The sequence below is a fragment of the Salvelinus fontinalis genome, chromosome 12 (assembly GCF_029448725.1).
Source record: "Salvelinus fontinalis isolate EN_2023a chromosome 12, ASM2944872v1, whole genome shotgun sequence".
Classification (NCBI taxonomy): domain Eukaryota; kingdom Metazoa; phylum Chordata; class Actinopteri; order Salmoniformes; family Salmonidae; genus Salvelinus; species Salvelinus fontinalis.
This window is the reverse complement of record NC_074676.1, coordinates 33,276,492-33,302,496: the sequence shown is the minus strand read 5'-3', so window position 1 is coordinate 33,302,496 and position 26,005 is coordinate 33,276,492. Positions and strand designations below refer to the sequence as shown.

Below are 26,005 nucleotides of genomic sequence, written 5' to 3'. Positions count from 1 at the left end.
TTAATTTATCCTTGCGTAATACCTTAGATGCAAACAAAAAAACATTTGCCACAAGAAACTAGCTCCCTGGCATACAGAAAATAACCGAGCCCTGAAGCAAGCTTCCAGAAAATTGGAACGGAAATGGTGCTCCACCAAACTGGAGGTCTTCTGACTAGCTTAGAAAGACAGTACTATGCAATATCGAAGAGCCCTCACTTCTGCTCGATCATCCTATTTTTTCCAACTTAATTGAGGAGAATAAGAACAATCCAACATTTATTTTTGATACTGTCACAAAGCTAACTAAAAAACATAATTCAACAAGAGAGGTTAGCTTTCATAGCAATGATAAATTCATGAACTTCGATGAAAAGATCATGATTATTAGAAAGCAAATTACGGACTCCACTTTGAATCTGCGTATTTCTCCAAAGCTCAGTTGTCCTGAGTATGCTGTTGTGCAGCAACTTACTGCCTTCCTGAAGACAAATAATGTATACGAAATGATTCAGTCTGTTTTTTTACCATAGCGCTGAGACTGCACTCATGAAGCTGGTAAATTACCTTTTAATGGTGTCAGACCAAGGCTCTGCATGGGTCCTCTTGCTCCTAGACTAGAGGTCGACCGATTAATCGGATTGGCCGATTAATTAGGGCCGATTTCAAGTTTTCATAACAAATCGGAAATCAGTATTTTTGGACACGGATTTAGCCAATTTCTTATTTTTTTACACGTTTATTTAACTAGGCAAGTCAGTTAAGAACACATTCTTATTTTCAATGACGGCTTAGGATCGGTGGGTTAACTGCTTTGTTCAGGGGCAGAACGACAGATTTTTACCTAGTCAGCTCAAGGATTCAATCTTGCAACCTTACGGTTAAATAGTCCAACAATCTAACCACCTGATTACATTGCACTCCACGAGGAGCCTGCCGGTTACGCGAATGCAGTAATTGGCCAAGGTAAGTTGCTACCTAGCATTAAACTTATCTTATTAAAAACAAACAATCAATCATAATCACTAGTTGACTACACATGGTTGATGATATTACTAGTTTATCTAGCGTGTCCTGCGTTGCATATTATCGATGCGGTGGCATTCGCGAAAAATGACTGTCGTTGCTCCAACGTGTACCTAACCATAAACATCAAAGCCTTTCTTAAAATCAATACACAGAAGTATATATTTTTTAAACCTGCATATTTAGTTAATATTGCCTGCTAACATGAATTTCTTTTAAATAGGAAAAATGGTGTCACTTCTCTTGCAACAGAGTCAGGGTATATGCAGCAGTTTGGGCCGCCTAGCTCATTGCAAACTGTGTGAAGACAATTTTTTCCTAACAGACAACCAACTTCGCCAAACGAAGTTTAACAAAAGCGCATTTGCGAAAAAAGCACAATCGTTGCACGACTGTACCTACCCATAAACATCAATGCCTTTCTTAAAATCAATATACAGAAGTATATACACTGCTCAAAAAAATAAAGGGAACACTTAAACAACACAATGTAACTCCAAGTCAATCACACTTCTGTGAAATCAAACTGTCCACTTAGGAAGCAACACTGATTGACAATAAATTTCACATGCTGTTGTGCAAATGGAATAGACAACAGGTGGAAATTATAGGCTATTAGCTAAGACGTAGACGTAGGACGTAGACGGCGGACGTAAAGGTAACGTAAAGGTAATGGCGGACTGAACGAAGTTATCTAGAGCACCTCAAGATAAAACATAATAATTGAAATATCTGCTAAATTAGACTAAAATATTAGCACTAAATAATCTGGTGGGTGATAACCTTCAATCTGGATAATAACACAAAACAAATCCTAAGACTAGAGACATTTATCGACAAATACTACGAAAACAAGCAACACCCAAACATGACGGAGAATAAGACAGGGGAACCGAATCAAAAACGTGACTCCTCAACCGACACGGATGATCTAATATTCTCAACACCGGCAATGGTAAAGGTCGAAACCGATCTGTTAAAATCAATAAATGACAAACTGGGTATACTTGAATTAGTTAGTAAAGATATAAAAGAGTTGAAGGCAAGCCTAGAGATGAGTGATGAAAAAGCTGCGACTTTGGAGAAGGAAACACACGCGCTAAAAGGGACGGTCAATAAGATTGAAACCGAAATGAATGAATTTAAAAAGGAGAACAACGTTCTGAAGGAATGCTTACTGGACATACAAACTAGATCCATGAGAGAGAATTTGGTACTTACGGGTATCCAAGAGAAAGAAGGAGAGGTTCCTGAATCTGTAGTTATAGAGTTGCTTTTTGCAGCGCTTCAGATTCCACGCGAAGTTATCGATAAGATCCAACTTGAAAGTGTACACCGCCTCGGACAGAGAGGGCAGAGGTACGAACGCCCAATCGTTGCCAAATTTGCTTCATTTAAAGATAAAATAATGGTTAAAAGCCTGGGTAAAAGACTTGCTGGGACCAAAATTGGCATGAATGATCAGTTTCCGAAAGAAATTGCAGAACGGCGCAAAGTTCTGTATCCAATTTTCAAAGAAAATAGATTAAAAGCGAAACGAGTAGCTCTCGTCGTTGATAAACTATATATTGATAACCAGTTGTTCAGAGACACAAAGATTACTCCATGGTTATTTTAAAAAATTACAAAGTTCTCATAGATGAGGAAAATAAACACAATTCAAGCCCGGTTACTGATTGTAACAATACAAAATATAGCTTTTCTATAAATCTTCACATACAACTAATTGAACACAAGCACTATTTCTACATAGTGAAGATAAAAACTAAGTAAACAGAAGGCACAGTATGTGTGGATGGTGTGGTGTGTGTTTATTTTTATTTGTTATGTTTGGAAAGTTGAGTGAGTGAGTAATGAAATAGTTGCATATCCCAGAGCCAGTGTATTGCTGTGGGCCGGGTATGAGAGGGCTTTCAATGTTGTTCAAATGATGGATATACTTTTATAATGAATTATACGTCTTATTTATTTATTGTCCTATCATGGGGAACTACATTTTTGAAATAAATTATATCTAATTATTTATTATCCTATTTTAAATGGTACGGTCCATGGCCCTATACCCTAGACACCCACATGAATGGCCCAGATACTAAGGAGAAGTCCCTAACTGTTTTATGTGCATGCTGTAAACGGTCTGTATGCAGCCAAAATGAGGACAGGGACCATGAGCAGCACTGCCCCCTCAAGATTCTGAGCCTGCTTGGCAGGGTTGGTCCTGCAAAGCCAAAGCCCCCTAAAGGGAGAGCATAATAAACAAGGAAATTCTCAAAGCTGCTAATGAGAACCTTGACGACCTTGTACCTAGCCGGTGGGGATTCCGGTGGGGTGCCCCCACCCAGGCAGTGGCAGTGCTGGCAACACTAGCTGCAGTAACCCATCGGGAGGGGGTCACACTCGGACATTCAGAGAGGGGGTATATTATTGTGGCCCTGGTGGCACGAAACCAAATCGGACTGCATGGAGATGCTTGGGAACATGGTCAAAATGGATGACCGTATTGTGGGTGTTTCAGGAAGAAGGTGTACATTTGACCTCCATCATCTAGGATGTGACAATGGTAAATAAATCTCTACATTTATGCTCATTTTTTGCGCGGTCTTGCAGGCCTTCTCATGCAGCTGCAACTGCAAGTACATTTGTAAATCATGACCCATCTTGAGTTGGGCTCTGGGATGGTGCAATTGTTGAGAGGGTGAGCTTATGGTTGTGTGGGGGTAAGGGCTGAATGTGTGTGGGTGTATGTGTGTATCCCACAACTGTTGCGAAGGAAGAAGTAAAAGATGTTAGGGACTATAGAGGATGATTCACAGCAATATGTAATAAAAATCGAGGTGAGGGCGATGGAAATGCATTTGGCAATTGATCTGCTTCGGTGGATGGTGCTGTGTGCACTTTTCGAAGGATGGATCCCAGTCGGTCCGGGGCTGTGCGATGCGGGGGGTCGGGGGTGGTCTGCCGGGCATTGGGATGACAACCCAACTCGAGATGGGGGCTTTTGGCGGGTGGAATAGTGGGGACCAATTGGAGGTTTACTTAGTGGAGATGCAAATGTCATGGTACAACTATATAGACACTCAATCATTATGTTACTTTTTAATAGGACGTTTACAAACATATATTTTGATAAAAATAATTGAAAGGTGTGTCTCATTATGGTAAGTGGTGAAATAAGTATAGCCAGTTACAATTGTAATGGCTTAGCAGATAAGAAAAGACGATCAGTATTTACCTGGCTAAAAGAGAAGGATTATAATATCTACTGTTTACAGGAAACCCATTCGACAGTTTTAGATGAAGTTTTGTGGAAAAAGAACTGGGGGGGCAAAATATATTTCTCCCATGGGCAAAAAAATTCAAAAGGGGTGATGGTTTTAATTAATAATAACTTTGATCCAAATGTGCAACTTGTCCAAACAGATCCTCAAGGTAGATGGATTATTTTAAATATGTTATTGGACAATAAACATATATGGCTTATTAACCTATACGGTCCGAATAATGATGATCCATGCTTCTTTGACAATATATATAAGAATGTATCAACTCTACAAGCAACACTAGACTCTATTATTATAGTGGGAGATTTTAATACGGTCTTAAATACCTCTATGGACCGGAAAGGAAATCACACTACAAACTATCACCCTCAGGCACTTAAGGAAATCAGGAATGTCATGGATATATTGGAATTAGTGGATATATGGAGACTTGAATACCCTGACCTAGTGAGATATACATGGCGGAGGCTTAATCAAGCTAGTCGCCTTGACTACTTTCTTATATCATTCTCTCTGGCACCAGAAGTTAAAAAGTGTTTGATAGGGGACAGAATGCGGTCGGACCATCACATAATTGGCATATATATTACTCTTACAGAATTTCCACGTGGGCGAGGATATTGGAAATTTAATCAAAGCCTACTAGAAGATAAATTGTTTAGAACTAGGACAGAAGAATTTATAACTGACTTTTTTTAGACATAACATAGGTACAGCAGATCCCCATATTGTATGGGACACTTTTAAGTGTGCCTTTAGAGGCCATGCAATTCAGTACTCATCTATAAAACAAAAGCAATTTCGATCAAAAGAGTCCATATTAACAAAGGAAATTGAAGGACTAACAGTACAGTTAGATAACAATAAAAACGGTACCATAGAGGCACAGAATAAGTTAGAGGAAAAACAAAAAGAAATGGAGGAACTTATTCAAGAAAGATCCAGTGTAATATATTACAAAAATAAAGCGAACTGGATGGAATATGGGGAAAAATGCACCAAATTATTTTTCAATCTTCAATATAGAAATGCTACCAAAAAAAAACGTATTAAAACTTGTTACAAATGATGGAGTCACGCATGATTCACCAAATGATATTTTGAAAGAGGAAGTAAAGTACTTTAAGAATATATTTTCGTTTCAGGCTCCTCCATCTCCACTAACTGAAACTAATTGTATGGATTTCTTCCCTAATAATAATGTAAAATTAACATCTGTACAGAAAGACTCATGTGAAGGCCTAATTACAGAGGAGGAACTACTTGATGCAATTGGGGCCTTTAAGGATGGGAAAACTCCAGGACTGGATGGCATACCAGTGGAAGTATACAAACATTTTTTTGATATACTCAAAGGACCATTATTAGCTTGTTTTAACCACTCCTATATAAATGATAGATTATCAGACACGCAACAAGAAGGTGTGATATCATTATTACTGAAACAGGACCCAAGTGGTATATATAAAGATCCAGTCCATTGAAAAAATTGGAGACCTCTTACACTTCAGTATTGTGATGCAAAAATCCTAGCAAAATGCTTGGCGCATAGAATAAAAAAAGTTGTCAGATATTATTCATCCTAATCAGACAGGTTTTTTACATGGACGATACATTGGAGATAATATAAGGCAAGTACTGGAAACAATAGAACACTATGAAATATCGGGGACACCAGGCCTGGTTTTCATAGCTGATTTTGAAAAGGCTTTTGATAAAGTACGACTGGAGTTTATATATAAATGCCTAGAATATTTCAATTTTGGGGAATCTCTTATAAAATGGGTAAAAATGATGTATAGTAACCCTAGGTGTAAAATAGTAAATAATGGCTACATCTCAGAAAGTTTTAAACTATCTAGAGGAGTAAAACAAGGTTGTCCACTATCGGCATATCTATTTATTATTGCCATCGAAATGTTAGCTGTTAAAATTAGATCAAACATTAATATTAAGGGATTAGAAATCCAGGGCCTAAAAACTAAGGTGTCATTGTACGCTGATGATTCATGTTTTCTTTTAAAACCACAACTAGAATCTCTCCACGGCCTCTTAGAGGATCTAGATACATTTGCTATCCTCTCTGGATTAAAACCAAATTATGATAAATGTACCATATTACGTATTGGATCACTAAAAAATACACATTTTACATTGCCATGTAGTTTACCAATTAAATGGTCTGACGGTGATGTGGACATACTCGGTATACAAATCCCAAAAGAAAGAAATGATCTCACTCCAATACATTTTTATAGAAAGTTAGCAAAAATAGATAAGATCTTGCTACCATGGAAAGGAAAATACCTGCCTATTTGTGGGAAAATCACCCTGATTAACTCTTTAATCATATCACAGTTTACCTATTTGCTTATGGTTTTGCCTACACCTAGTGACCTGCTTTTTAAATTATATGAACAAAAAATATTCAATTTTATTTGGAACGGCAAGCCAGACAAAATTAAAAGGGCCTATTTATATAACGAATATGAATTCGGAGGGCAGAAATTATTAAGTATTAAAGCATTAGACCTCTCACTAAAGGCATCAGTCATACAAAAGTTATACTTAAATCCAAACTGGTTCTCTAGTAGATTGGTACGAATGTCTCATCCTATGTTCAAGAAGGGCCTTTTTCCCTTTATTCAGATTACACCTGCTCACTTTCGGTTGCTTGAAAAGGAAATAATCTCCAAAATATCTTTATTTTTTAAACAAGCCTTAGAAAGTTGGTTGCAATTTCAGTTTAATCCACCTGAAAGGACGGAACAAATAGTACAACAAATCTTGTGGTTAAATTCAAATATAGTAATTGATAAAAAAACTGTATTTATCGAAGAAATGTTTAAAAAAGGTATCATTTTTGTGAATGATATCATAAATAGGACTGGTGGAGTAATGTCACACATGCAGCTAACACAGACATATGGAAATGTCTGCTCTACCCAAAATTACAACCAATTAATTGCAGCATTCCCACAAAAATGGAAGAGGCAGGTGGAAGGGGATAAAAGTAAGGAACTTGTATGTCGGCCTTATATTAAAGAACATAACTGGTTAAAGAAAAGTGTGATAAATAAAAACATATACCAATTTCATTTAAGGACCAAAAAACTAACAGCTGTGCCATATAAATTGCAAAATAGTTGGGAAGAGATTTTCGATGTACCCATTCCATGGCACATGGTTGATGAATTGATACGCAAAACAACGCCGGATTCAAAACTTTGAATTTTTCAATTTAAATTATTGTACAAAATTCTTGCAACTAATAGAACATTATATATATGGGGGATACAATCTTCCCAGCTCTGTAGATTCTGCTGTGAGGAGGCAGAGTCATTAGACCATTTATTTTGGTATTGTCCGCATGTAGCTCGTTTTTGGTCACAGGTCCAGGAATGGTTGAAGAATTGCAACATTTGCGTAGAACTAACGCTACAGATAGCAATACTGGGGGATTTGAAAAGCCATAGTCAATCAATCAATAATATAATAATTATTTTAGCAAAAATGTTTATTTTTAATTTACAATCCGTGGAAGCTATGAGAATAGGAAGATTCAAATCTTTTGTGAACCATCACAGCACAGTTGAAAAATATATGGCAAATAAAAATCCAAAATGGATGATGTTGGAAGATAGATGGGAAAGGTTGAGTGGAGCTGAAGGGTGGGACTAATAACAAGATAAACAATGTAGGGCATACGGGATCTGTGAAATGTGTATAGGTGCGGAGCTATTGTGAAATAGCACAGTTACAAGTGGAAATCAAACTGGATGGACAACAGAAATAGAGGAAGGACTAAGAACAAACAAGAGAGAACTATTATAAAGTAGACTGTGTCTGTAAAATGTGTATAAGAAGTATAAATTGAAGGTAAAAACAGAAATGTTTATCAGTTTACTCCAATTGGGGGATCGGTGGTAGGGTTTGCGGGGAATAATAATAAAGGTATACTCTTTAAAAAAAGTATGTATGTCTATGTAGGTATGTGTATGTATATATGTGTATATGTATGCATACGTGAATGGATATATATATATTTACCCAAAAAAATATGGGGGATTGGAAATGATGCAGACAATTACATTGGAAGCAACATTCTTTCCGCAATATTAAGCTGATCCACCCCCCAAGAAAAAAAAAAGAAAAAAATTGCCTGCTAACATGAATTTCTTTTAAATAGGAAAAATGGTGTCACTTCTCTTGCAACAGAGTCAGGGTATATGCAGAAGTTTGGGCCGCCTAGCTCATTGCAAACTGTGTGAAGACAATTTTTTCCTAACAGACAACCAACTTCGCCAAACGAAGTTTAACAAAAGCGCATTTGCGAAAAAAGCACAATCGTTGCACGACTGTACCTACCCATAAACATCAATGCCTTTCTTAAAATCAATATACAGAAGTATATACACTGCTCAAAAAAATAAAGGGAACACTTAAACAACACAATGTAACTCCAAGTCAATCACACTTCTGTGAAATCAAACTGTCCACTTAAGAAGCAACACTGATTGACAATAAATTTCACATGCTGTTGTGCAAACGGAATAGACAACAGGTGGAAATTATAGGCTATTAGCAAGACACCCCCAATAAAGGAGTGGTTCTGCAGGTGGTGACCACAGACCACTTCTCAGTTCCTATGCTTCCTGGCTGATGTTTTGGTCACTTTTGAATGCTGGCGGTGCTTTCACTCTAGTGGTAGCATGAGACGGAGTCTACAACCCACACAAGTGGCTCAGGTAGTGCAGCTCATCCAGGATGGCACATCAATGCGAGCTGTGGCAAAAAGGTTTGCTGTGTCTGTCAGCGTAGTGTCCAGAGCATGGAGGCGCTACCAGGAGACAGGCCAGTACATCAGGAGACGTGGAGGAGGCCGTAGGAGGGCAACAACCCAGCAGCAGGACCGCTACTTCCCGCTTTTGTGCAAGGAGGTGCACTGCCAGAGCCCTGCAAAATGACCTCCAACAGGCCACAAATGTGCATGTGTCAGCATATGGTCTCACAAGGGGTCTGAGGATCTCATCTCGGTACCTATTGGCAGTCAGGCTACCTCTGGCGAGCACATGGAGGGCTGTGCGGCCCCACAAAGAAATGCCACCCCACACCATGACTGACCCGTCGCCAAACCGGTCATACTGGAGGATGTTGCAGGCAGCAGAACGTTCTCCACGGCGTCTCCAGACTCTGTCACATGTGCTCAGTGTGAACTTGCTTTCATCTGTGAAGAGCACAGGGCGGCAGTGGCGAATTTGCCAATCTTTGTGTTCTCTGGCAAATGCCAAACGTCCTGCACGGTGTTGGGCTGTAAGCACAACCCCAACCTGTGGACGTCGGGCCCTCATACCACCCTCATGGAGTCTGTTTCTGACCGTTTGAACAGACACATGCACATTTGTGGCCTGCTGGAGGTCAGGGCTCTGGCAGTGCTCCTCCTTGCACAAAGGCGGAGGTAGCGGTCCTGCTGCTGGGTTGTTGCCCTCCTACGGCCTCCTCCACGTCTCCTGATGTACTGGCCTGTCTCCTGGTAGCGCCTGCATGCTCTGGACACTACGCTGACAGACACAGCAAACCTTTTTGCCACAGCTCGCATTGATGTGCCATCCTGGATGAGCTGCACTACCTGAGCCACTTGTGTGGGTTGTAGACTCCGTCTCATGCTACCACTAGAGTGAAAGCACCGCCAGCATTCAAAAGTGACCAAAACATCAGCCAGGAAGCATAGGAACTGAGAAGTGGTCTGTGGTCACCACCTGCAGAACCACTCCTTTATTGGGGGTGTCTTGCTAATAGCCTATAATTTACACCTGTTGTCTATTCCATTTGCACAACAGCATGTGAAATTTATTGTCAATCAGTGTTGCTTCCTAAGTGGACAGTTTGATTTCACAGAAGTGTGATTGACTTGGAGTTACATTGTGTTGTTTAAGTGTTCCCTTTATTTTTTTGAGCAGTGTATTTTTAAACCTGCATATTTAGCTAAAAGAAATCCAGGTTAGCATGCAAAATTAACCAGGTGAAATTGTGTTACTTCTCTTGCGTTCATTGCACGCAGAGTTAGGGTATATGCAACATTTTGGGCCGCCTGGCTCGTTGCGAACTAATTTGCCAGAGTTTTACGTAATTATGAAATAACATTGAAGGTTGTGCAATGTAACAGGAATATTTAGACTTATGGATGCCACCCGTTATATAAAATACGGAACAGTTCCGTATTTCACTGAAAGAATAAACGTTTTGTTTGAGATGATAGGTCATTAATATGGTCGAATCCGGAAACTAAGGCTCGTATTTCTGTGTGTTATGTTATAATTAAGTCTATGATTTGATAGAGCAGTCTGACTGAGTGATGGTAGGCACCAGCAGGCTCGTAAGCATTCATTCAAACAGCACTTTCGTGCGTTTTGCCAGCCGCTCTTAGCAATGCTTCAAGCATTGCGCTGTTTATGACTTAAAGCCTATCAACTCCCGAGATTAGGCTGGTGTAACCGATGTGAAATGGCTAGCTAGTTAGCGGGGTGCGCGCTAATAGCGTTTCAAACGTCACTCGCTCTGAGACTTGGAGTAGTTGTTCCCCTTGCGCTGCAAGGGCCACAGCTTTTGCGGAGCGATGGGTAACGCTGCTTCGAGGGCGGCTGTTGTCGATGTGTTCCTGTTTCGAGCCCAGGCAGGCGCGAGGAGAGGGACGGAAGCTATACTGTTACACTGGCAATACTAAAGTACCTACAAGAACATCCAATAGTCAAAGGTATATGAAATCAAATCAAATTTTATTTGTCACATACACATGGTTAGCAGATGTTAATGCGAGTGTAGCGAAATGCTTGTGCTTCTAGTTACGACAATGCAGTAATAACCAACAAGTAATCTAACAATTCCACAACTACTACCTTATACACACAAGTGTAAAGGGATAAAGAATATGTACATAAAGATATATGAATGAGTGATGGTACAGAACGGCATAGGCAAGATGCAGTAGATGGTATAGAGTACAGTATATACATATGAGATGAGTAATGTAGGGTATGTAAACATAAAGTGGCATAGTTTAAAGTGGCTAGTGATACATGTATTACATAAAGATGGCAAGATGCAGTAGATGATAGAGTACAGTATATACATACGAGATGAGTAATGTAGGGTATGTAAACATTATATTAAGTGGCATTGTTTAAAGTGGCTAGTGATACATTTTTACATAATTTCCATCAATTCCCATTATTAAAGTGGCTGGAGTTGAGTCAGTATGTTGGCAGCGGCCACTAAATGTTAGTGGTGGCTGTTTAACAGTCTGATGGCCTTGAGATAGAAGCTGTTTTTCAGTCTCTCGGTTCCTGCTTTGATGCACCTGTACTGACCTCGCCTTCTGGATGATAGCGGGGTGAACAGGCAGTGGCTTGGGTGGTTGTTGTCCTTGATGATCTTTATGGCCTTCCTGTGACATCGGTGGGTGTAGGTGTCCTGGAGGGCAGGTAGTTTGCCCCCAGTGATGCATTGTGCAGACCTCACTACCCTCTGGAGAGCCTTACGGTTGTGGGCGGAGCAGTTGCCGTACCAGGCGGTGATACAGCCCGACAGGATGCTCTCGATTGTGCATCTGTAGAAGTTTGTGAGTGCTTTTGGTGACAAGCCGAATTTCTTCAGCCTCCTGAGGTTGAAGAGGCGCTACTGCGCCTTCTTCACAACGCTGTCTGTGTGGGTGGACCAATTCAGTTTGTCCGTGATGTGTACACCGAGGAACTTAAAACTTTCCACCTTCTCCACTACTGACCCGTCGATGTGGATGGGGGGTGCTCCCTCTGCTGTTTCCTGAAGTCCACAATCATCTCCTTTGTTTTGTTGACCTTGAGTGTGAGGTTATTTTCCTGACACCACACTCCGAGGGCCCTCACCTCCTCCCTGTAGGCCGTCTCGTCGTTGTTGGTAATCAAGCCTACCACTGTAGTGTCATCCGCAAACTTGATGATTGAGTTGGAGGCGTGCATGGCCACGCAGTCGTGGGTGAACAGGGAGTACAGGAGAGGGCTCAGAACGCACCCTTGTGGGGCCCCAGTGTTGAGGATCAGCAGGGTGGAGATGTTGTTACCTACCCTCACCACCTGGGGGCGGCCCGTCAGGAAGTCCAGGACCCAGTTGCACAGGGCGGGGTCGAGACCCAGGGTCTCGAGCTTGATGACGAGTTTGGAGGGTACTATAGTGTTAAATGCTGAGCTGTAGTCGATGAACAGCATTCTCACATAGGTATTCCTCTTGTCCAGATGGGTTAGGGCAGTGTGCAGTGTGGTTGCGATTGCGTCGTCTGTGGACCTATTGGGTCGGTAAGCAAATTGGAGTGGGTCTAGGGTGTCAGGTAGGGTGGAGGTGATATGGTCCTTGACTAGTCTCTCAAAGCACTTCATGATGACGGAAGTGAGTGCTACGGGGCGGTAGTCGTTTAGCTCAGTTACCTTAGCTTTCTTGGGAACAGGAACAATGGTTGCCCTCTTGAAGCATGTGGGAACAGCAGACTGGGATAAGGATTGATTGAATATGTCCGTAAACACACCAGCCAGCTGGTCTGCGCATGCTCTGAGGACGCGGCTGGTCTGCCGTTATTAAGCCTGTCTGGGAGCAAGACATCCTGGTCCGCGACGGGGCTGGATTTCTTTTTGTAATCTGTGATTGACTGTAGACCCTGCCACATACCTCTTGTGTCTGAGCTGTTGAATTGCGACTCTAGTTTGTCTCTGTACTGGGACTTAGCTAGTTTGATTGCCTTGCGGAGAGAATAGCTACACTGTTTGTATTCGGTCATGTTTCCGGTCACCTTGCCCTGGTTAAAAGCAGTGGTTCACGCTTTCAGTTTCACTCGAATGCTGCCGTCAATCCACGGTTTCTGGTTTGGGAATGTTTTAATCGTTGCTGTGGGTAAGACATCGTCAATGCACTTTCTAATGAACTCGCTAACCGAATCAGCATATTCGTCAATGTTGTTGTTGGACGCAATGCGGAACATATTCCAATCCGCGTGATCGAAGCAGTCTTGAAGCATGGAATCAGATTGGTCGGACTAGCTATGAACAGACCTGAGCGAGGGAGCTTGTTGTTTTAGTTTCTGTTTGTAGGCTGGAAGAAACAAAATGGAGTCGTGGTCAGCTTTTCCGAAAGGAGGGCGGGGGAGGGCCTTATATGCGTCGCGGAAGTTAGTATAACAATGATCCAAGGTTTTACCAGCCCTGGTAGCACAATCGATATGCTGATAGAATTTAGGGAGTTTTGTTTTCAGATTGGCCTTGTTAAAATCCCCAGCTACAATGAATGCAGCCTCAGGGTGTGTGGTTTCCAGTTTACAAATAGTCGATAAAGTTTGTTCAGGGCCATCGATGTGTCTGCTTGGGGGAGAATATATACGGCTGTGATTATAATCGAAGAGAATTCCCTTGGTAGATAATGCGGTCGACATTTGATTGTGAGTTCTAGATCAGGTGAACAGAATGACTTGAGTTCCTGTATGTTGTTATGATCACACCACGTCTCGTTAATCATAAGGCATACCCCTCGCCCCTCTTCTTACCAGAAATATGTATGTTTCTGTCGGCGCGATGCGTGAAGAAACCAGCTGGCTGCACCGACTCCGTTAGCGTCTCTTGAGTTAGCCATGTTTCCGTGAAGCAGAGAACGTTACAATCTCTGATGTCTCTCTGGAATGTTACCCTTGCTCGGATTTCATCAACCTTATTGTCAAGACTGGACATTGGTGAGTAGTATGCTAGGGAGTGGAGCGCGATGTGCCCGTCTCCGAAGCCTGACAAGGAGACCGCTACGTTTGCCCCTTTTACGGCGTCTCATAGGGTCGCCGGCTGGGCTCAGATCCATTGTATTGGGTGGAAGGCAAAACACTGGATCCGTTTCGGGAAAGTCATATTCCTGGTTGGAACGATGGTGAGTTGACGTTGCTCTTATATTCAGTAGTTCCTCCCAACTGTATGTAATGAAACCTAAGATTACCTGGGGTACCATTGTAAGGAATAACACATAAAAATACTGCATATTTTCCAAGGAACGCGAAGCGAGGCGGCCAACTTGGTTGGCGCCGGAAGTCCCATGTAATACAGATGGTATAGAGAAATAGTCCTATAATTCCTATAATAACTACAACCTAAACCTTCTTACCTGGGAATATTGAAGACTCATGTTAAAAGGAACCGCCAGCTTTCATACAGTGGGGCAAAAAAGTATTTAGTCAGCCACCAATTGTGCAAGTTCTCCCACTTAAAAAGATGACGCCTGTAATTTTCATCATAGGTACACTTCAACTTTGACAGACAAAATGAGAACATTTTTTTCCAGAAAATCACATTGTAGGTTTTTTAATGAATTTATTTGCAAATTATGGTGGAAAATAAGTATTTGGTCACCTACAAACAAGCAAGATTTCTGGCTCTCTTTCTGGCCCTCTGTCCTCCACTCGTTACCTGTATTAATGGCACCTGTTTGAACTTGTTATCAGTATAGAAGACACCTGTCCACAACCTCAAACAGTCACACTCCAAACTCCTCTATGGCCAAGACCAAAGAACTGTCAAAGGACACCAGAAACATAATTGTAGACCTGCACCAGGCTGGGAAGACTGCATCTGCAATAGGTAAGCAGCTTGGTTTGAAGAAATCAACTGTGGGAGCAATTATTAGGAAATGGAAGACATACAAGACCACTGATAATCTCCCTCAATCTGGGGCTCCACGCAATATCTCACCCCGTGGGGTCTGATCACAAGAACGGTGAGCAAAAATCCCAGAACCACACGGGGGGACCTAGTGAATGACCTGGAGAGAGCTGGGACCAAAGTTAAAGCCTACCATCCGTAACACACTATGCCGCCAGGGACTCAAATCCTGTAGTGCCAGACGTGTCCCCTTGCTTAAGCCAGTACATGTCCAGGCCCGTCTGAAGTTTGCTAGGGAGCATTTGGATGATCCAGAAGAAGATTGGGAGAATGTCATATGGTCAGATGAAACCAAAATAGAACTTTTTGGTAAAAACTCGTTGTGTTTGGAGGACAAAGAATGCTGAGTTGCATCCAAAGAACACCATACCTACTGTGAAGCATGGGGGTGGAAACATCATGCTTTGGGGCTGTTTTTCTGCAAAGGGACCAGGACGACTGATCCGTGTAAAGGAAAGAACGAATGGGGCCATGTAGCGTGAGATTTTGAGTGAAAACCTCCTTCCATCAGCAAGGGCATTGAAGATGAAGCGTGGCTGGGTCTTTCAGCATGACAATGATCCCAAACGCACCGCCCGGGCAACGAAGGAATGGCTTCGTATGAAGCATTTCAAGGTCCTGGAGTGGCCTAGCCAGTCTCCAGATCTCAAACCCATAGAAAATCTTTGGAGGGAGTTGAAAGTCCGTGTTGCCCAGCAACAGCCCCAAAACATCACTGCTCTAGAGGAGGTCTGCATGGAGGAATGGGCCAAAATACCAGCAACAGTGTGTGAAAACCTTGTGAAGACTTACAGAAAACGTTTGACCTCTGTTATATACCCTTTGTTGGCAATGACAAAGTATTGAGATAACTTTTGTTATTGACCAAATACTTATTTTTCACCATAATTTGCAAATTAATTAATTAAAAATCCTACAAATGTGATTTTCTGGATTTTTTTTGTGTACCTATGAGTGTGTACCTATGATGAAAATTACAGGCCTCTCATCTTTTTAAGTGGGAGAACTTGCGCAATTGGTGGCTGACTAAATATTCTTTTGCCCCACTGTACGTTCTCATGTTCTGAGCAAGGAACTTAAACGTTAGCTTTTTTTACATGGCACATATTGCACTTTTACTTTCTTCTCCAACACTTTGTTTTTGCATTATTTAAACCAAATTGAACATGTTTCATTATTTGAGGCTAAATTGATTTTATTGATGTATTATATTAAGTTAAAATAAGTGTTCATTCAGTATTGTTGTAATTGCTATCATTACAAATAAATAAAAATTGGCCGATTAATCGGTATCGTTTTTTTTGGTTCTCCAATAATCGGTATCGGCGTTGAAAAATCATAATCGGTTTGTCTCTGCGGATTGTTTGCCCTCTGACAAGTTTCACTGTTCCTCAAGGTTCCGTTTTAGAACTATTGTTTTCACTATATATTCTACCTCTTGGTGACGTCATTCGAAAACACAATATCAACTTTCACTGCTATGTGGACGACACAAAGCTGTACATTTCGATAAAACATGGTGAAGCCCCAAAATTGCCTACCCTGGAAGCCTGTGTTTCAGACATAAGGAAGTGGATGGCGGAAAATGTTTTACTTTTCAACTTGGACAAAACAAAGATGCTAGTTCTAGGTTCCAAGAAACAACGTGATCTGTCAGATCTGAAAATGAATCTTGATGCTTGTACAGTTGTCTAAAATAAAACTGAAGGACCTCGGCGTTACACTGGACCCTGATCTCTCTTGACGAACAAATCAAGAATATTTCAAAAACAGCTTTTTTCCATCTTCGTAACCTTGCAAAAATGACAATCAGTTTAAAATCAAATTATTAGTGCGCATGTAAACATTACCATTGATGTCTACAAAAATTAATTTGTTGGCAGTTCTTAGCCAAAGGCTATGCAACCAAGTACTAGCTCCGGGGTGCCAATAATATTTTCCATGCCATTTGTCGTTATTTTCTAAATTACAATTGTAAACTTATGTTTACAAAAATAAAATTGGTTGCACAATGCTGAAAATCCAACAACAATGTATGGTGAGCAATGTATTTAACAATTTTTGGGGGGTCTATTTTAAAATAAATGGGGAATCATTTATGAAAACTGCTCATCTTCTAAATGAGCTTTTAGACACCTTATGCGCAACTACCATTTCCACAAGAAGTAGTACGACAACATATCAAAAATTACTTCATTAACTTCTGTGAACAGGGTGTATGTAGGCTACATTGCACAACAAGCTATTTTATACGTTTACAGTCAAATCATTTGTTTATTGAGTTTTATGTGCATTTTCAGTGGGACAACCCACTGCAATATGGCAGTAACACCTGATTTATAGATGGACTCAAACTTACATGCTTCCAAGCATTGGGTTTGATTTGTCATGTTATGTCTGGATATAACGCAGTACTCGCTGATAACATGGGATGACAGACAAGGCAGCAAAAAGAGCCCCAGGACCAGGAGAAGATGCAGGGTCATGGTGAAATGGTGGCACACACACTGGGCAGGGAGACGGAGGTGGTGGACAGGAGTCACAATGAGGGCAGGGGACACACCACCATCACAGCTCTAACATCTACAGGACACAGACATTTTTTTTAACTTGCATTTCATTGTATTTTTTCAATAGAGCAGCAGTTGGAATATATTATAACCATGTAAATACCAGTTTATTCAAGACACTTGTATAAAAATATTTTGTCAATTTTTACATCTGTAGAGCAAAATAAAACGTAGTCGATGTTTTGCTGTAGGCGTGTGCCCTGAGTAACGGGACCTGAGCAGTTTAGAGTCCAAGTTTGACTCATGAGCACCATCTAGCAGGATTGCACTGAAACTGCAAGATGGGCTTGCGTAATTTATTAATCTCGAGTAATAAGGAACTAAAATCTCACGCAATTGGTTTCCGTAGTATGTCCAAGATATTATAATTGTATGGACTATTACACATGAGGTTACAGTTCTAAGATCTAGCTAGCCTGAAGACCAGAGTTAAGCTTGCAGCCAGGCACAAAAGTTGATATTGTACAGGGCAATACCAACTATTGTTAACCTGTACCTGAAGGCCAGAATAGTTATGTTGAGGCACTATAATTGTGATACAATAAATATCACACGTATACAGGTCAGATATTCAACGGAGTAGGCCTCAAAGCAGTTTTTGAATTCCAGTCCTGTTCATTCTTTCTGGACACTCACTGTTTGTAATCAATGCTCAAGTTCACAAAAGGCAAACTCAAGGACACTTCTTCATAACTCCCGTTGGCTCTACCCTAAATAAAATCAGCATTGAGCTGAGCAAATTGTCACAGTTCACTACTGTACATGTATGTCAACGTGGATATAATGTGATGGGTTTAACAATGGATTTGCTCCATTTCACTCCACAACTGGACAAACGACCAGTTTACAGAGTATGTGTATGAAAAACACCAGAGCATTCGGGCTAGTTATTTATTACAAACGTTTAACCCATTGTGCATTCATTTGGCACTAAGGTTAACAATATACCGTCGCAGGTGCTTGTCAATACAGCTAAACCTGCATTACTTTTTCCTAAACATACAAGCATCTGTCTTCAGACCTCTCCCTAGCTGAGTTTACTCAACTCCACGAGATTGATATGTTTATTTTTTTAACACAGGGATCTGAACTAGAACTAACCACTCCCTAGCCCAGTAATTTGGCTAGCCGCTAACTAATAGCCAACACTGCGTTGCAATGCAGGTTCATCACACTAACCTTAGCTTGTTAACGTTAGCTAGCTAGTTACTTTTTTAGCCAATTGGACAGCTAACTAACAGTTAGTTTTTCACTTCGCTAGTTACTACCACATCCACCACAGGTCCAAGCAAGTTGTTAGTAGTACCAAACAGAGACTGTAGAGAAATAACCCCATATCTCTGGAAGCAAATGACACTCAACAGTCAATACCACCTTCAATATTATTTGGTAGTAGCTAGGTAGGGGAGCCAGCTAACTAGCTAGCCGCCTAGCTGGATAGCTAGCTAACGTTAGTTGAACACCAAATGCAACTCACCCAGGCAGGAGGCTAACAATACACACCTTCAGTCAATTCAGGTCTCTGTTCTTGTAGCTAGAAAACACCATAGCAGTTGACAGTCTATAGACAAACCAAAGAAGTGTCATCTCATGTCAACCAACATCAGAAAAACATCCCACTTTCCAACACAGGTGTAGCTAACTGAAGTAGCTAACTGGCTAAGCTAACAACTACTTAAGGGTCCTCATAACTAGTTACCACAATCACAACGTCAGAAGGCCCGCCTACTCGACCAATCATATAAGGGAGTGTGATGACGCGTATGCCGGTTTACGGTTCGAAGTAAACAACCAATCAGATGACGAGGTGTGATGACGCGTATGCCAACCGGGTTGCAGGGACATGCGAGAGACGTATTTATTTGATCTATTGATTCGTCAATGATTTGATTATTTATTAGATATAGAAAAACCAACCATTATAAATGCAAAGTGTTAATCAGATGTCTTATTCAAACGCAGCTTGCAAGCTTATCAGCTAAACAACACAATGTGACTCCAAGTCAATCACACTTCTGTGAAATCAAACTGTCCACTTAGGAAGCAACACTGATTGACAATAAATTTCACATGCTGTTGTGCAAATGGAATAGACAAAAGGTGGAAATTATAGGCAATTAGCAAGACACCCCCCAAAAAGGAGTGATTCTACAGGTGGTAACCACAGACCACTTCTCAGTTCCTATGCTTCCTGGCTGATGTTTTGGTCACTTTTGAATGCTGGCGGTGCTCTCACTCTAGTGGTAGCATGAGACGGAGTCTACAACCTACACAAGTGGCTCAGGTAGTGCAGTTCATCCAGGATGGCACATCAATGCGAGCTGTGGCAAAAAGGTTTGCTGTGTCTGTCAGCGTAGTGTCCAGAGCATGGAGGCGCTACCAGGAGACAGGCCAGTACATCAGGAGACGTGGAGGAGGCCGTAGGAGGGCAACAACCCAGCAGCAGGACCACTACCTCCGCCTTTGTGCAAGGAGGTGCACTGCCAGCGCCCTGCAAAAGGACCTCCAGCAGGCCACAAATGTGCATGTGTAACAGTATAACTTTACGTCGTCCCCTCGCCCCGACACGGGCGCGAACCAGGGAACCTCTGCACACATCAACAACGGTTGCCCACGAAGCATCGTTACCCATCGCTCCACAAAGGCCACGGCCCTTGCAGAGCAAGGGGCAACCCTACTTAAAGTCTCAGAGCAAGTGACGTAACTGATTGAAATGCTACTAGCGCGTACCCGCTAACTAGCTAGCCATTTCACATCCGTTACACTCACCCCCCTTTCAACCTCCTCCTTTTCTGCAGCAACCAGTGATCCGGGTCAACAGCATCAATGTAACAGTATAACTTTACGTCGTCCCCTCGCCCCGACACGGGCGCGAACTAGGGACCTTCTGCACACATCAACAACGGTCGCCCACGAAGCATCGCTACCCATCGCTCCACAAAGGCCGCGGCCCTTGCAGAGCAAGGGGCAACCCTACTTAAAGTCTCAGAGCAAGTGACGTAACTGATTGAAATGCTACTGGCGCAGAGCAAGGGGCAACCCTACTTAAAGTCTCAGAGCAAGTGACGTAACTGATTGAAATGCTACTGGCGCGTACCCGCTAACTAGCTAGCCATTTCACATCCGTTACCCATGTGTCTGCTCAAACGGTCAGAAACAGACTCCATGAGGGTGGTATGAGGGCCCGACGTCCACAGGTGGGGGTTGTGCTTACAGCCCAACACCGTGCAGGACGTTTGGCATTTGCCAGAGAACACCAAGATTGGCAAATTCGCCACTGGCGCCCTGTGCTCTTCACAGATGAAAGCAGGTTCACACTGAGCACATGAGCATATGTGACAGACGTGACAGAGTCTGGAGACGCCGTGGAGAACGTTCTGCTGCCTGCAACATCCTCCAGCAGGACCGGTTTGGCGATGGGTCAGTCATGGTGTGGGGTGGCATTTCTTTGTGGGGCCGCACAGCCCTTCATGTGCTCGCCAGAGGTAGCCTGACTGCCAATAGGTACCGAGATGAGATCCTCAGACCCCTTGTGAGACCATATGCTGACACATGCACATTTGTGGCCTGCTGGAGGTCATTTTGCAGGGCTCTGGCAGTGCACCTCCTTGCACAAAGGCGGAGGTAGCGGTCCTGCTGCTGGGTTGTTGCCCATGTACTGGCCTGTCTCCTGGTAGCGCCTCCACGCTCTGGACACTACGCTGACCGACACAGCATTGTGTTGACATTGTGCTATCATCAGATAATAGCATCTTATGCTTTCGCCGAAAAGCCTTTTTGAAATCTGACATGTTGGCTGGATTCACAACAAGTGTAGCTTTAATTTGGTATCTTACATGTGTGATTTAATGAAAGTTTGATTTTATATAATTTTTTTGAATTTGGCGCTCTACATTTTCCCTGGCTATTGGCCAAGTGGGACGCTACCGTCCCACATATCCCAGAGAGGTTTTAACTGACTGAAATAAACGTTTTTTTCTTCTTCTTTAAAACAACTTAAAAAACAACTTATCAGCATATCGCTGCGGAATGCTGTGGTAGCCATGCTGGCTTTGAATTCTAAATAATTCCCTGAGTGTCACCAGCAAAGCACCCCCACAATGTCACACCTCTTCCTCCGTGCTCCACGGTGGGAACCACACATGCGGAGATCATCCCTTCACCTACTTTGCGTCTCACAAAGACACGGCAGTTGGAACCAAAAATCTCACATTTGGACTCATCAGACCAAAGGACAGATTTTCACCAGATTTTTCATTACTTATGTTTCTTGGCCCAAGCAAGTCTCTTCTTATTATTGGTGTCCTTTAGTAGTGGTTTCTTTGCAGCAATTCGACCATGAAGGCTTGATTCATGCAGTCTCCTCTGAACAGTTGATGTTGAGATGTGTCTGTTACTTGAACTCTGTGAAGAATTTATTTGGGCTACAATTTCTGAGGCTGGTAACTCTAATGAACTCTGGGTCTTCCTTTCCTGTGGAGGTCCTCATGAGAGCCAGTTTCATCATAGCGCTTGATGGTTTTTGCAACTGCACTTGAAGAAACTTTCAAAGTTCTCGAAATGTTCTGGATTGACTGACCTTCATGTCTTAAGGTAAAGATGGACTGTCGTTTCTCTTTGCTTATTTGAGCTGTTCTTGACATAGTATGGACTTGGTATTTTACCAAATAGGGCTATCTTCTGTATACCCCCCTACCTTGTCACAACACAACTGATTGGCTCAAACGCATTAAGAAGGAAAGAAATTCCACAAATTAACTTTTAACAAGACACATCTGTTAATTGAAATGCATTCTAGGTGACTACCTCATGAAGCTGGTTGAAAGAATGCCAAGAGTATGCAAAGCTGTCATCAAGGCAAAGGGTGGCTACTTTGAAGAATCTCAAATATAATATATTTCTTTATTTTTTTTATTTAACCTTTATTTAACTAGGCAAGTCAGTTAAGAACAAATTCTTATTTATAATGACGGCCTACCAAAAGGCAAAAGGCCTCCTGCAGGGACGGGGGTTTGGGAATTTTTTTGAATATGTAGAACAAAACAAAAAAACACAACACTACATAAAGAGAGACCTAAGACCAGGGGCGAAAATCTGAGATCAACCTTGGAGGGGACAATTACATGAAATTTTATCAGGAGCAATTCCTGAGGGGGACACCAAAAGTAGTGCTGTAACACATAGCCTACGTTGTAATATGTTAAATGTATATTGAGGGACCATAATCACTACTACTGGATAATTGTTAGGTACAGTAGTTAACTGAAGGGTTGTCCCAACTTGTTTAAATCATTATAATACTACTACTAATAATAGTTATAGCAGTGTTCCTTATCAGTCCAGTATGTATGCAGGTATTCGTACTTACAACCAGCAATATCAAGAAAGGCCAGTAGGCGGCAATGGTACTGTACACTGTATGGGTGTAGTTTTCATAAATACAATGAACATGGTGTGATCTCATCGTAAAGAATCTCCATTGAGAACCATCACAAAGTTGGTCTCCGTATTGAATTGACCTTTTAATTTGACTTTGTGATACATTTATATAGTCATTAAATATGTGCACCTGGCCTGAGTCTACTACAATATCTTTACACGAACAAAAAGCTTAAAATAAGTACAGTTCTAAAAGCAAAATAACTACTTCAATGAAAAACCCAAATAAATCAAACAAAATATCCTTCAGTCAGTGTCTCAACTCTTCAAACAGCAGCTATGGACAAGTATGTCACACAAAGTATGCAATTTTAAATAAAATAGCATGAAATAATAATAATAATTTGTAAGTGTACTGTCATGTACTAAAAACTGAACACTACTAAACAAAATAACAAATATCAATTACACCAGGGGTTCTCAAACAGGGCTCCATGGACTAATTGCAAGGTGTCCGTGAAATAAAATAAAGTGTAATGAACGTATTCAGTACCACAAGGTTTCCAGTAAGTTTACATATAATATAGAGGGGGTGGAGGTCCCTGAGGACCGCTCAAAACCTTGCCTGCCTTGCCTCAAAATATGCAGGGGTTCCAGTACCCAAAAAAGGTTGAGAACCACTGCTATACACACTACTGAACAAAAGAACCGAACATATGTTTGCGGGTTTCAATGGATCCAACAAATTGCTGGCAGATATTTTCCCTCTTGAGACTGTCCAGCCTGTCTTTATGTACATTACAGACAACTACGCCGTTCAGTCTCTCTTGGCCCATGCTGGCCCGTAGCCAAGTCTTTAACCTGCGGAGTGCACTGAAACTCCTCTCAGCCTCACATGAACACACTGGCACCACAAACAAAATTCTGATCAGCACCTCAACTTGGTCAAACAACCCCCGCACCTCCACTGGAAGCCTCCTGAGGACCTCTGCTGCCTCTCAACTGCTGCTACAGGGGTATTTGTTGTGAAAGAGAGGGATCTGCACTGAAAGAGAATCTATGTTCAGCTCAGGGTACTGATCTAGAGACTCATCCAACTCGCCCGTGAGAAGCGCTCTTTCCAACTTTTGCAGGACGTTTAGACTGTCCTGGTCAAAACGGTCGCCAAACTGAACCTCCACACCATCCAACACTTACATTTTTTTTGCCCTATAGTGATCCACTGCTTTGCCAGCAAATCGTCTTGAGTGCGTCTCAATGGATTCAATGGATTCAATAGAGTCAATCAAAGTTGTTGCTTTCTCATACAGTGCAAGGTAGCTTTCGTCATTTCTCTTGCCCCTAAGAGATGACCGCACACACTCGACTGCAGCCTGCATACCAGAGACAGGGTGTCGGAGACAACAGGCGAGTCCTCGTGAGGGACAAGGTCATGGTCAACATAACGCAGACAGACACTCTCCTGTTCAGCACCAGAGACATCTTGAGTACCATCAACAATTAATGAAAATTGTACAATCGGAAGAGACCTAATCTCAGCTGCAATGCCTCGAATGACTGTATTGGCCATGATGTTCAGAATTTCATTCTGTGCTTTGGGGCCTGTGTACATTGTGGTACGCTCTGTTAACCACTTCAGTAAAATGGGATCATCCTCTTCTGCCCTGAGTTTCAAAAGCTGGTATAAATTCCCACTGTCATCCGTGTGGCCTCTAAAGGCTTGTCCCTGTCTTACTACATGCCGCACCGAACTAACAATTTTCATCAAGCAATGCCTTGCGTCCTCCTGCTGTTTACCCCATGCGCTGGATAACTGGACACTGATTGGATTTAGCTGGTGTGCTGTTACAGTTACAAAGTGGCGGTGGGTTTGGCAGTTTTGATGTGCTGTGAATTTTTCAATGGCTTTTCTCCAGTTCCTAAATCCTGCACTAAAGAAGGCAGCATCTGCTCTTTGGCCAAAAGATGGCTGGCTTGAAAACCCTTGGCTACAGTGAAAACACAACACTCCTTTTATTGATGGATTATAATGTAGCCAGGGGAAATCGCGAAACCATCTCTCTTGAAACGTCAACACTCTGTTGGCAAGAGTTTGCGGTTCTATAAATTGTGGGTGTGGCTGATATGGTTTTGTGCCATCACTGAGGTAACTGGACGATGCTGTGCCACTGTCCCCTATACTGGTGCTGCTGGCAACAAGGGTGACACCTGGTCCTGCCGTGGCTGTGACACTGTCCTCTGAAGTCTCTCTCCTTGGCTCTTTCCCTTTCACCACCCTCACTGACTCACAGTCTGACTCCTAGAAAATAAATAAGGTGTTTGCTGTACTCTTAACTACCGGTACCCAAAACTACACAATTAATCACAACAGCAATACCATTGCCTTTAACAAATCTTAGTTTAGTCACCAGTTTAAGTTGAGAGTGGGGGTATCCATGGCATTTTCCAATTATGTCCCTATTTTACAAATCAAAGAACTTGAGAACCTTTCATAATGTTGCCAAACAAAGACTCAACAAACTTACCTGAGACTCCCTGTCTCTGCCAGTCTGTCCCTGCATATCTGTCCCCAACTCAGCTGTCTGTGTGCCATCTGTTGCCTGCTCTGCCTAATGACATCATTGTGAAACATTTCCATTAGCATTTCACTTCTTTCTTATGAACATTTTATCAACTCGTATTTGAGATATCAGGCTACTAGAGTTCTTACTTTGCGTTTTGGTGTACTGAAAAATACTCTGATGTCCGTCTTTTTACTTTTTTCTGACATTTTTCTACCTGACTGGCTGGCTGGCCGGTCTAGCTGCACACACACACATTTACACAACACATGCTGCAACCTTTTGTAATTTTAACATAGTTTGTTTCATATTGGCTAGTTTCCAACAATAGCTGAATTTGCAAAGCTAGCGAGCACCAATTCCGTTTCTGTGGTGTTTGCTATAATCTTTGCTACCTGGTTAAATAAAGGTGAAAAAAAATAAAAAATCACTAGCGACAATTTAGCTTTTGCAACGAGACCATTAAATATATTTAAGACAATGGTATAAGAGAG

At 41.8% G+C, this 26,005-nt stretch overlaps 2 protein-coding genes across 3 annotated transcripts in view; both read right to left on the bottom strand.

The window, feature by feature from the left end:
- Positions 1–19,304, bottom strand: part of LOC129867210 (mucin-2-like) — a 31,474-nt gene extending 12,170 nt beyond the window's left edge. The window contains exons 1-2 of one of the 2 annotated variants that reach the window (XM_055940466.1): positions 19,049–19,304; positions 17,361–17,584 (exon numbers count right to left, since the gene is read on the bottom strand). In XM_055940466.1, coding sequence (XP_055796441.1) covers positions 17,361–17,487 — 127 coding nt within the window. In that variant the 5' untranslated portion in view covers positions 17,488–17,584; positions 19,049–19,304. The remainder of the gene's footprint in view (positions 1–17,360; positions 17,585–19,048) is intronic. The other variant, XM_055940465.1, reaches the window with a different exon arrangement.
- A 4,858-nt stretch (positions 19,305–24,162) lies between these two features.
- LOC129867211 (zinc finger MYM-type protein 1-like) lies at positions 24,163–25,643 on the bottom strand. The gene is made up of 2 exons (XM_055940467.1): positions 25,476–25,643; positions 24,163–25,249 (listed from the first exon to the last, which is right to left on the bottom strand). Exons 1-2 carry the CDS (start codon positions 25,509–25,511, stop codon positions 24,236–24,238), a joined length of 1,050 nt encoding a protein of 349 aa, XP_055796442.1. The 5' UTR covers positions 25,512–25,643; the 3' UTR covers positions 24,163–24,235.
- Positions 25,644–26,005: the final 362 nt, after the last annotated feature.